The following is a 12,035-nucleotide window of genomic DNA, read 5'->3' on the forward strand; positions in this document are numbered from 1 at the left end:
AAAAAAAAAAAAAAAAATAGACTTTAAGGGTAAGAAGAAAACAAAGCTTCAGAGTTCATTCATTTGAGATAAATCTTTTGAGAGTCTCTGAACCACATCAGATACATGCTGAGGTTAATCTAATAATCCAGGTTTACAGCAGAAAGTCCTGCCCACCCCCCAAAACAGGACAGTCACTTAGGTATTGCATCATCATTAGCCTTCTGTTTCAATTAAAGATTATCTTCAAAAGGGAAACTATTAAATTAAGATACACTTCATCACAAACAGTCTTACGACCTCCCTTCTGAGGTCTGGATTGCTAGCTGACACCACTGTCAGAGGCCCCCTGCCTAAGCGCCTCCGCTCGGGTATCTCCGGTCAGTTGTGCAATGTCCCATCACAGCAGATGCTGCTCCTGCTGTAATACAGTGCGTATAAGAAGAAACCAAGGGGAGATATTCTAGCTGTTGCACATGCAGCTGAGATACTTACTCTGCAGTCTGCAGACCACTGCCACAGTTGCAACACAGGACCAACAGAAATGAAAGCCTTAGCTAACCAGCAGTACTGCACACCTTCTTGAGTAAGGCTAACAAAAACTGTATTAGCTTCACTTATGACACCTAAAACCTGAAAATCAAGATAGCTCAGGGGGCATGGATGCACCTGAAAGAGGGACACAGGGTAGAGGTAACTACAGGAGGAAGCAGGAAGAGAGATGTTATATTACAGGGACTGCAATCAATGTTCTGAAACAATGTCCATGAACTGGTGCATGGAAAACGAATTTTCTTTGTAAAGTTTTGTCCAAATCACAATAAACATTTAAAAAAAACTGAAAATCATTTTCACTTTCCCAATGACCCTTATAAGATATAATAAGTTTCCTAAGTCAGTGTACAGAAAACCTTCAGAACAAAATCTGACCAGCCACCAATGCAGACTCAGGTAGACAGCCCTTCTGGCATATGGAAATCCAAAAATCTCAGTGCTGAATAAAACCACATAGTAACATACTATAGCCAGAATAAGTTGCTGACTAAAAACAGCTTTTCTTACTTTTTAACTTCCCTATTTGGGCTGAAAACTTCCCTGCTTTGTAAATAAGTGATATTTATCAAATGCAAAGGCACCAATAGTCAAGATAGGAGATTAAGAAAAAGAAGCAAGACACAAACAAACACACATACACCCCTTTTCCCTGTGTCCATTCTAATGATGTTATGCCAGTTAGAGAACTATGGTTGCCTTGGAATTTTATTTTTTCCTAATTATACTGATACTTAATCAAAAAGGAACTCCATATTCCCCACATAAACCTTTCTCCTTTTCTCTTACCTAGATCTAGTTTGCTCCTGCGAGGACTGAATAGTGTATACTCATTATACATTGTCACTATATGGAACAGTGATTGAAAGATACACATACAGCAAAAACACACAGTGTGTACGGAATACTGGGGGAAAGTTCTGCCCCATAGTATAGGACTTCTGTTATATGTGATTAGACCACAAATGAAAGAATAATGGTATTACTCATTATACACTGTCACTATACAGAAGAGTGACTGAAAGATACACATACAGCAAATACATACAGTGTGTATGGGATACTGGGGGAAAGTTCTGCCATACATTATAGGACTTCTGTTACATGTGATTAGACCACAAGTGAAAGAATAGTGGTATTACTGATTATACACTGTCACTATACGGAACAGTGATTGAAAGATACACATATAGCAAATACACATACAGTGTGTACAGGATACTGGGGAAAAGTTCTGCCACAACAGGACTTCTGTTATGTATGATTAGAACCCAAACTTTGAATTAAAATTTGATCAAAAAGACCAAAATGACTGATTTAGATAAGCTTGCTATAATACAGAAGACAGAAGAGTGGAAAGATTTAGGACTTAAGAACGTAATCAGGCTTTGTTCTCGCAGACTCAAAAATGGTGTGCCTTACAAGAGATCAACTAATGACAAACGCAAGCTTCATTTTGGTAAAACGTTTTACAAATTACCATCTACAGGCTAGAGAACAATAAACATGCTTAAACCTCAACTTCTTAAAACATCCTATTTATTCCAGCTAGCCGTTAAGGGAAAAAATCATGTAAGTGTAAAACAAAGTCAGCAAAGCACCTAGCGGAGCTTCAAGAACTATTTATAAGAAAGTCACATGTCCAGTCCAGGAACAGCATTTCCACACATTTCTAAATTTACCCTCCTCCAGCTGCACTACTTCAGGATGTCTCTGTATTCACTAATGTAGTTTCTCCCGCTGAATTCCAGCAATAATGGGATAAAAGGTGCCCACACAATTTATCCAAATCAAGAGACTGTATGTGAGTATCACTCATAGCTGTCAGAAGAACAGGACTGTTCCAGGCCAAACAAGACCTAAGATCTTCCTACTTAAATGTGAGAAATGTTCACAGAGTCCTGGAGTCAGCCATTAATTTGCTTACCATCTCCACTATGTTCAGAGCAAAGCGGAGGATGGAATTTTCATGGAAGTGGCAAGATCAATGGGCCATTCCCAGGCTCAGCAACAAGCCCTGGCCGGCAAACGGCAGCAGGAGCTCTGGGTTGTAACTGACGTGGAGTCTGCGAGATCTGAGGGTTCCTTCACTAGTTTAAAAAAAAAGGTTGGAGTCAGGATGTAGCTGGGAAAGGAGGATGAGAAAAATCAACCTGGTCTACACAGGGATTAAACCCATAATCTAACCAACTGTCAATCAACTACAGCTCATCTTACTGCCACTAAACAGACGGTTTTCAATTTTTACCTACTAGATCAAGAACCACTTGTAAGAGTCATGTGCCAGTTCAGAAACAGCACTTTTGTGCCATTTCCACACTTACTATCCTTCACAGGGTCTCACTACTCCATGATCTTTGTATTCACTAATGTAATTTTCCCCCTTGAATTCCCGTAATAGTAATACAATTAAAAAAAAAAAAAACCTAGAGCATTTATATTACATGCCAAAAACTGTGAAGAAGCACATTAAAACCAAACTCACTGCTGTCGAGTCGTTTCCAGCTCATAGTGACCCCTCCTATCTGTATTAACCCCTCCTATGTACACACATTCAAGTAATCCTTTTAACAACCCTCTCAACTATGGTTACTTGAGAAGTATAGGCCCTGGAGCCAAAAGGCTGAATTCGAGCCCCAGCTTCACCACTTCCAGCTGTACTGTCCTTGAATAAGTTACCTAACCTATCTAGGCCTCAGTGCTATCATCTATTCAGCAATAGCCCTGTGAGTTTCTATAAAAAACAGAAACTCACAGAGTAGTGTAAGTCTTAACCCACTGTAGTAGTCAATTCCAACTCAGTGACCCTAAAGGACAGAGTAGAACTGTCCCATACGGTTTCCAAGGCTGTATCTTTACAGAAGGAGCCCTGGTGGTGCAGTAGTTAAAGTGATTGCCAACCACCTGAAAGATCAGCAGTTAGAACTCACCATCCACTCTGTGGGAGAAAGATGAGGCAGTCTGCTTCCGTACCAATTTCCAGCTCTGGAAACCCTATGGGACAGTTCTATTCTGTTCTATATGGTCACTACGAATCAGAACAACTCAACGGCAATGGGTTTAGGCATCTTTATGGAAGCAGACTGTCGCATCTCTCTCCCATGGAGCAGCTGGTAGGTTCAAATTGTAGACATTTCAGTTAGCTGGCAAGTGCTTAACCACTGTGCCACCAGGACTCTGTCCTTGTAAGTCTTAAGTAAGTTAATCCATGTAAAGCTCTTGAAAACAGCATCGCTCATAATAAATGCTAGTAAGTGCCAAAGTCTATATGATGGATAAAGAAACTAAAGCACATTTATTCACTAACTTTTCCAAGAGCACACTGCTAGTTATGTGACAAAGCCAAGATCCAAACCCACAATCTGGGTCTACAGTCCAGGCTCTTAGCCACTATGTTATCCTGCCTCTAGGAGCTTCATCTCCAGTTTCAAATTAACAAGGGCCCATTCTTTTATGCATGTGGAAAGATGATTTTTAAAACCATGCAATTGCCATAACCAAAGTACTAAGACACTAGACACCCACTGTCACCCACCACACATTAAGGCGCTCTGGTGGTACAATGATTAAGACATTTGGCTGCTAACCCAGAGGTTGGTAGTTGGAACCCACTAGCTGCTCCACGGAAGAAAGATGGGTCTATTTCCCCAAAGATTTACAGCCTTGGAAACTCTATGGGGGGGGGGGGTTGTTTCTATGAGTCAGAATCGACTCAATGGCAGTGAGTTTGGTTTTTTTATTTAATGACCCACATGACAGCAGGCCGTATCACAAACCCTGGAGCAGCTCAAGCACACAGCCTTCTGGAACAACCAAAGGCCACGCTTCATCCTGCTCTGGTCATCCTCCTCCAAGCCTGGAAGGCACCCAGGCTCAGAAGTACGCCACACCTGGGGGACCGCCCTGTCTTTCTGCAAATGCAGAACAAGCCCGTGCCAGTGTGCCGGAGAGAGATTCAAGCACAGTCGTCTCCTTCCTTCCCTGCTTCTCCTGCAACATCAGCAAATTCCAGAAGCAGCAGACTGTGCCTGCTCCGGCACCAATCCTTAAGAGTGCATTTTAATCAGAAGAAATTCAAAGACAACTGAAGAGCAACTTACCTTTTTAAAAATTTTTCCATTTGGTTGCACTTCATCTTCCTCATTTAAAATTTCACGGGTTCCCAGAAGCCTTTTGTCCTTAAATTTGTTTTTTGCGTATGCAAACACTTTGTCTAGCGTGTCACATCCAGGGTACAATACTGAAGCCAAACCACCCAGACTGTTCACAGATCTATACGCAGACTCCGGTTCTGAATTTATAGGTTTTGCTTTAATTTGGTTTGATTTTCGTCTTGATGCAGACAAGAAATAAAATGGAATGTATGTTAAAATAGTATAAAGTGCTATTATAAAGTGTATGAAATATAAAAGAATGGGGTTGATGGTGTGCTTTAACTTCATTGTAGATGGTTTTGAAGACACGTGGTTATTCATAGTGCTCAGAAAGTCGAATTAACAGATTTCAGTAAGAATCTAGAAGGAAGAAAAAGAAAAATATGTTTTAAATCATTTTTAATTAACTGCAAAGAAAACTTTTCCATATTAGATAGAAAACTCAAGGGGCAGCACCTAGTACACTGGCCCCTACCATGGCCTGTCCACTCTTGACATTTCTAAGACCCTCGTTTGTGCGAGGCTTATTAACCAGAGACTGGTTCGCTGCTGTGTCACACTGTAAACAGAAAGTCTTCCCAAGCTAACCCCAAGTATCCACAAGCATTTCCCAGTGCAGGAGAGCCAAAACAACAGCGGCCAGGAACGTATCCGCTTCCTGTCCTTCGGTGCCTCGGTGTGTTAGCAATGGCAAGTACTCTGCCTATCTGCCTCATTCTCCTCTCTCAGGCCGGTAGCCAGCAGCCACATAATCAAGGCGTTCTTTCCCAGTGAGCCCCAGTCTCATGCTATGCAGCAAGCAAAATTCGGAGTTGTCAGATAACATGAGATCCATTTCCTATTGTGGAATTAAGTATTTTTCGATTTAAGCAGGTTAGACTGTAAGATAAGAAGCCAGTAAGCTTTGCTCATTTTATACGCTGCATTCACCAAGTTTACAGAGAATCAACTACTTGCCAGATATTGTTCTAAGTATTGGGAATGTAACAGTAAACACAAGTCTAAGTGTCTGCTCTCATGGAATCTACAAAGTTGTCTTGGTTCCCAAGTGCTGCTATAACAGAAATAAAAGCGGATGGCTTTAACAAAGAGGAATTCATTCTCTTACAGCATAAGCGGCTAGCAGTCTAAGTTGAGAGTGCCAGCTCTATGGGGTGGGTGAAGGTCCCTCAGCCTCGGGCTTCAGCTCTGCTTCTTGCTCCCAGCCCACTGGGGCTTACAGGCTTCTTTCTGACTCACACAGCTATTGGCTGCTGAGGCTGTCAAACCCAAGGTCAACAGGTAAAATGGCACAATCCCAAGAACGACAAGCAACACGGCAGGCCACTGATTCAAGTCCAGAACAATTCCAAGACTGGCAGACAAGGCAGCAGGCAGGTTCAAGTCCAGGGACTGGAGATGAAGACTTGGCCAAATGTAGATCCAAATGTACTAAAAGCTAGGGACCTTTCTCAAAGCTTCTCCATATACACTGGAAGCAGGCTATATATTCTGAAGGCAGGTATGTAGCTACTCACACCAGATTTCACCAGAGTTGAGTCCAGTCTCATCATGGGGATAACTGCCTCCAGCTGCCGAGTACTCGAAACCAGCCCAGCCAGGTTGACACACCCTTAGCGACCACACGTCATTGGGAGTGGAGAAAAAGCATGTCTGCAGCACCAGGTGGCGATGAATGCCATGAGGAAAACGAACCCAGGTAAGAAAAACCACAGCCCAGCCAGGCTGACACAATCTTAACGACCACAAATCTTTGGGAGTGGAGAAAAAGCATGTCTGCACACCAGGTGGCGATGAATGCCACAAGGAAAACTAACCCAGGTAAGAGAAACAGTTGGGAGTAGAGAAAAAGCACGTCTGCAGCACCAGGTGGCCATGAATGCCAGGAGGAAAACTAACCCAGGTAAGAGAAACAGAAGGTGGCTGGGGCAGAACTGGAAGGCGCTCTCTTATATGGGTGGCCAGGGAGAGGGTCTCGGGCACATGATATCTGAAGAGAGTTACAAGGAAGGCAAGATGGGGGATAGGGGGCCATGCACCTTTTTGAGGAAGAAAGAGCTTGTTTGATAATTACGTAATAATACAATTTCTGAAGAAACAAAACTTAAGCAAACTAATGACTCCATATTCATGATAAAAATCAAGTGGGCTATGTGTGTCCCCGGCCAAGCTCACTCACCAGGGCACAAGTGTGGAACAAGCAGAGTGCCGAATTAACCAGGGAAGGGGTCTGGCCAGAGCAGGACCAGAGCACAGGGGCAGGGGAGACAAAAGAACTGAGGCTGTTTTCAAGGAAGTGAGTAAAATGGCCGATGAGGAAATTTTACGTTGAAAAGGGAAGGTCAGGAGGAGGAAAAGGGTTTGTGCGAAGGAGATTTCAAAGAACACAGTGGCTGTGAGTCAATTCTGACTCACGGTGACCCCAAGTGTACCCAAGCAAACTGTGCTTCACAGGGTCTCCAACAGGTAATTTTTTAGGAGTACCAGGCCTTTCTTCCAATGCACCTCTGAGTGGACTCAGATCTCCAACCATTCAGTTAACAACCAACAGTGCTGATCATCTGCACCACCCAGGGACCCCGGAAAAGGGGACAGCATAATCAACAGAAATAGATCCTAGGTTCATTTAATGTATTAGTGAAGTTAAGGTAATAAAAAGTATGATTTATGCACAGGGAGACAGCTGAGGGGGCAGGAATGCAATGGAGGGATGGACACAGGGAAGAGGTAACTATCGGGAAGAAGTGGGAGGGAAGCTGTTGCACTGGGATAAATTACAGTCGATGTCATGAGACAAAGTGCATGTGAGCTGCTGTACTGAAAATGAATTTGCTCTGTAAACTTTCACCCAAATAGTTAGTTAGTTAGTCTGAGTGACTGAGTGAGTGAATAGATAGATAGACAGACAGTAATGAGCTGAAAACATGTAGTGCTGTCTGAGTAAAATGCCTGACACTGGAATGATGGAGAGACTGCGCTTGTCACGTCAAGGTACAGGTTATGATCATGCAGAAGGGGCGGCAAAGGCAGGCTAGAGAATGAGATCATTCAAGGGCAGGAGAAAACAAAATTTAATTTCCAGAGTTGGTGGAAAACGAGAGTTACTTGCAGAATCTAACACATCTGTCGACATCCAAAGGAAGAAAGAGCTCAATGAACCTATTATAGTCACACCTAATATAGTCAGTCTTTTATGGCCCACCTACCCTACCCACCTAATCATGAAAAAGCATTCTAAGAGTTCGGCTTCAGAGGTATGGAGAACCCCAACACCGGAAATGCTCCCACAAACTCACTGGCAAGAGAGGGAGTGTGCCAGGACAGAGAGATGTGAAGAGAAAGTGCCCCAGAAAGTTTGACAGTCCACAAACCATTTCTCAGTTAATACTGCGCACCTCGCAACTGAGTTCCTTCTGTTTCTTCTTTTCAGCCTACAACACTCAAGCATGTACTAATACTATATAATGTTCTATCTGCAAACTGCATACATATACACACACAGCATTTTATCTCTGATGAAATATAAATTGATTTGCACAGTAATGGGCATAAAGGAATCTGTATTTGCTGGCATTAAATGTGCCTAAACTTTTCATCAAGCTTGCAAAACATGGGAAATTATTCTGAGAACCAACCATACAAGCACTGTGCATGAAGCTTTTCATATTGCCTCATTTCATTATCACAAAAACCCAATTTCAAGCATATCATGCCCAAAGGCACTTACAGCTAGTGTTAGAGTTAATGTCAGGTGATGTCGAGGCACTTTTGACTCAGAGCGACACTATAAACAATAGAAGGAAACACTGTCAAGGCCTGTGCCACCCTCACTTTCGTTGCTATGTTTCTAGCTACTATGTCAATCTATCTCATTAAGGGTCTTCGTCTTTTTCACTGACCCTCTACTTTACCAAGCATGATGTCCTTCCACAGGGACTGCTCCCTCCTAATAACATGTACAAAGTACATAAGACAAGTCTCATCATCCTCTCTGCTGAAGAGCACTCTGGATGTACTTCTTCCAAGACAGATTTGTTCATTCTTCTTCAAGTCCATGGCATAGTCAATATTCTTTCAATGCTATAATTCAAAAGCATCAATTCTTCTTTGGTCTTCCTTAATCATTGTCTAGCTTTCTCATTCGTATGAGAAGACTGAGAATACCACGGCTTAGGGCAGGCACATCTTGGTCCTTAAAGTGACATCTTTGTTGTTTAATACTTTACAAAGGTCTTTTGCAGTAGATTTGCCCAGTGCAATACATCATTTAAATTCTTGACTACTGCTTCTATGGGTGTTGATAGCTGCATGATATCCTTTGACCACATGACCAAAAGTTGTTGTTGTTGTTAGCTGCCGTCAAGTCAATTCCGACCCACAGCGACCCCATGTATAATTTGTTATCCATAATTTGTCAAGATCCACACAATCAAATGCCTTTGCATAGTCAATAAAACACAAGTAAACATCTTTCTGGTATTCTTTGCCTTGAGCCAAGAACCATCTGACAACAGCTATGATATCCCTTGTTCCACGTCCTCTTCTGAATCCAGCTTGAACCTCTGGAAGTTCTCTGTCAATATACTGCTGCAAACGTTTCTGAATTATCTTCAGTAAGATCTTACTTGCATGCAATATTAATGATATTGTTCTGTAATTTCCACATTCTGCGGGATCACCTTTCTTTGGAATGGGTACAAATATGGATCTCTTCCAGTCAGTTGGCTAGGTAGCTGTCTTCCAAATCTCTTGGCATAACCGAGTGAGTGCCTCCAGGGGGCATCCGTTTGTTGAAATATCTCAATGGGTATTCTGTCCATTCCCAGAGCCTTGCTTTTCGTCAGTTCCTTCAATGCAGCTTCGACTTCCTCCTTCAGTATCATTGGTTTTAGATCATATGCCACCTCCTGGAATGGATGAAGATCTACCAGTTCTTTTTGGTACAGTGACTCTGTGTATCCCTTCCATCTTCTTTTGATGTTCCCTGCATCATTCAATATTTTGCCATTAGAATCTTTCAATATTGCAACTTGAGGCTTAAATTTTTTCCTCAATTCTTTAGGATTGAGAAATGCCGAGCATGTTCTTCCCTTTTGGTTTTCTAACTCCAGGTCTTGGCACATTTCCTTATAGTAATTGGCTTTGTCTGTTCAAGCTGCTCTTTGAAATCTTCGATTCAGCTCTTTTATCTTATCATTTCTTCCATTTGCTTTAGCTACTCTCCACTCAAGGGCAAGTTTCAGAGTCTCTGACGTCCATTTTGGTCTTCTCTCCTTTTGTTGTCTTTTTAGTGACTTCTTGCTTTCTTCATGAACGATCTCTTGATGTCATCCTACAATTCATCTGGTTTCCGGTCACTGGTGTTCAATGCATCAAATCTCTTCTTTAAAGGGTCTCTAAATTCAGGAGGGATATATTCTAGATCATATTTTGGCTCTCTTGGACTTGTTTTCATTGTCTTTAACTTCAAGTTGAACTTGTATATGAGCAGTTGATGGTCTGTTCCACAATCAGCACCTGGCCTGGTTTTGGCTGAAGATATTGAGTTACTCCATCTCCTCTTGCCACAGATGTAGTCAATCTGATTCCTGTGTGTTCCATCTGGTGAACTCCACATGTACAGCCACCGTTTGTGTTGTTGAAAAAAGGTGTTTGCAATGAATAAGTCGTTGGCCTTGAAAAATTCTACAAGTTCCAGCATTATTTCTGTCATCATGGCCAAATTTTCCAACTACCAGTGATTGGTCTTTGTTTCCTACTTTTGCATTCCAGTCACCAGTGATAATTAACACATCCTGGTTACATGTTCGGTCAATTTCAGAGTGCAGAAGTTGATAAAAATCTTCAATTTCCTCATCTTTGGCTTTGGTGGTTGGTACATAAATTTGAATATTAGTCACATTAATGGGTCTTCCTTGTAGGTGTATGGATATTACATATGGATACTACTCCTGAAAGTGGAGGTGACACACTTACTGAAGAAAGTTAAAGACTACAGTATTCTGTATGGATTATGCCTCAACATAAAGAAAACGAAAATCCTCACAACTGGATCAACAAACAATGTCATTATATAAATGGATAGAAGATTGAAGTTGTCAGGGATTTCATTTTACTCGGATCCACGTGGAAGCAGCATTCAGGAAATCAGACGTCTCACTGTCATATTGTGCTGGGCATTATCTGCTGCAAAAGACCTCTGTAAAGTGTTAAGAAGCAAAGTGTCACTTGAAGACTAAGGTGAGCCTGACCCAAGACATGGTATTTTCAGTTGCCTCATATGCTTGCTAACGCTAGACACTGAATGAGGAAGACCAGAGAAGAATGGATGCCTTTGAATTGTGGTGTTGGCGAAGAATACTTAAAAGATCATGGACTGCCAGAAGACAAATTGTCCTGGAAGAAGTGCAGACAGAATGCTCCTTAGAAGCACACTTTATCTCACCTAATTCTGGTAAGTGAGATAAATGGCTTGGCATTCATCATCACAAGGGATGTTTCAAGATCTGTCTTAAAGTACAATGCTGTGATAGGATAACATCCATACACCTACAAGGAAAACTAGTTAATATGACTCTTATTCAAATTTGTACACCAACCACCAAAGCCAAAGATGAGGAAATTGAAGATTTTTATCAACTTCTGCAGTCTGAAATTGACCAAATGTGCAATCAAGATATGTTAATTACCACAGGTGACTGGAATGCAAAAGTTGGAAACAAAGAAGAATCACCGGTAGTCGGAAAATTTGGCCTTGGTGACAGAAATAATGCTGGAGATCACATGATAGAATTTTGCAAGACAACGACTTATTCACTGCAAATACCTTTTTTCAACACCACAAACAGTGGCTATACACATGGACTTCACCAGATGGAGTAACAGGAATCAGATTGACTACATCTGTGACAAGAGGTGATGGAAAAGCTCAACATCTTCAGCCAAAACCAGGCCAGGAGATGATTGTGGAACAGACCATCAACTGCTCACATGCAAGTTCAACTTGAAGTTAAAGACAATTAAAACAAGTCCACGAGAGCCAAAATATGATCTAGAATATATCCATCCTGAACTTAGAGACCCTCTAAAGAAGAGATTTGATACACTGACCACCAATCACCAGAAACCAGATGAACTGTGGGATGACATCAAGAGCATCATTCATGAAGAAAGCAAGAGGTCACTAAAAAGACAACAAAAGGAGAGAAGACCAAAATGGATGTCAGAAGAGACTCTGAAACTTGCCCTTGAGTGGACAGTAGTTAAAGCAAATGGAAGAAATGACAAGATAAAAGAGCTGAGCAGAAGATTTCAAAAAGCAGCTTGAGCAGACAAAGCCAATTACTATAA

The 12,035-nt window shown here is 41.7% G+C and overlaps 1 protein-coding gene across 1 annotated transcript in view; it reads right to left on the minus strand.

Moving 5' to 3' along the window:
- The window catches only part of ACSL3 (acyl-CoA synthetase long chain family member 3), a 48,580-nt gene extending 43,541 nt beyond the window's left edge, over positions 1-5,039 (minus strand). Inside the window, exon 1 of the mRNA XM_007956517.2 lies at positions 4,632-5,039. Within this exon, the coding sequence (XP_007954708.1) occupies positions 4,632-5,006 (375 nt within the window). The 5' untranslated portion in view covers positions 5,007-5,039. The remainder of the gene's footprint in view (positions 1-4,631) is intronic.
- Between the last annotated feature and the right edge of the window lie 6,996 nt (positions 5,040-12,035).

This window comes from Orycteropus afer, unplaced genomic scaffold, assembly GCF_000298275.1.
Source record: "Orycteropus afer afer isolate SDZICR_OR568_19922 unplaced genomic scaffold, OryAfe1.0 scaffold00002, whole genome shotgun sequence".
Classification (NCBI taxonomy): Eukaryota; Metazoa; Chordata; class Mammalia; order Tubulidentata; family Orycteropodidae; genus Orycteropus; species Orycteropus afer.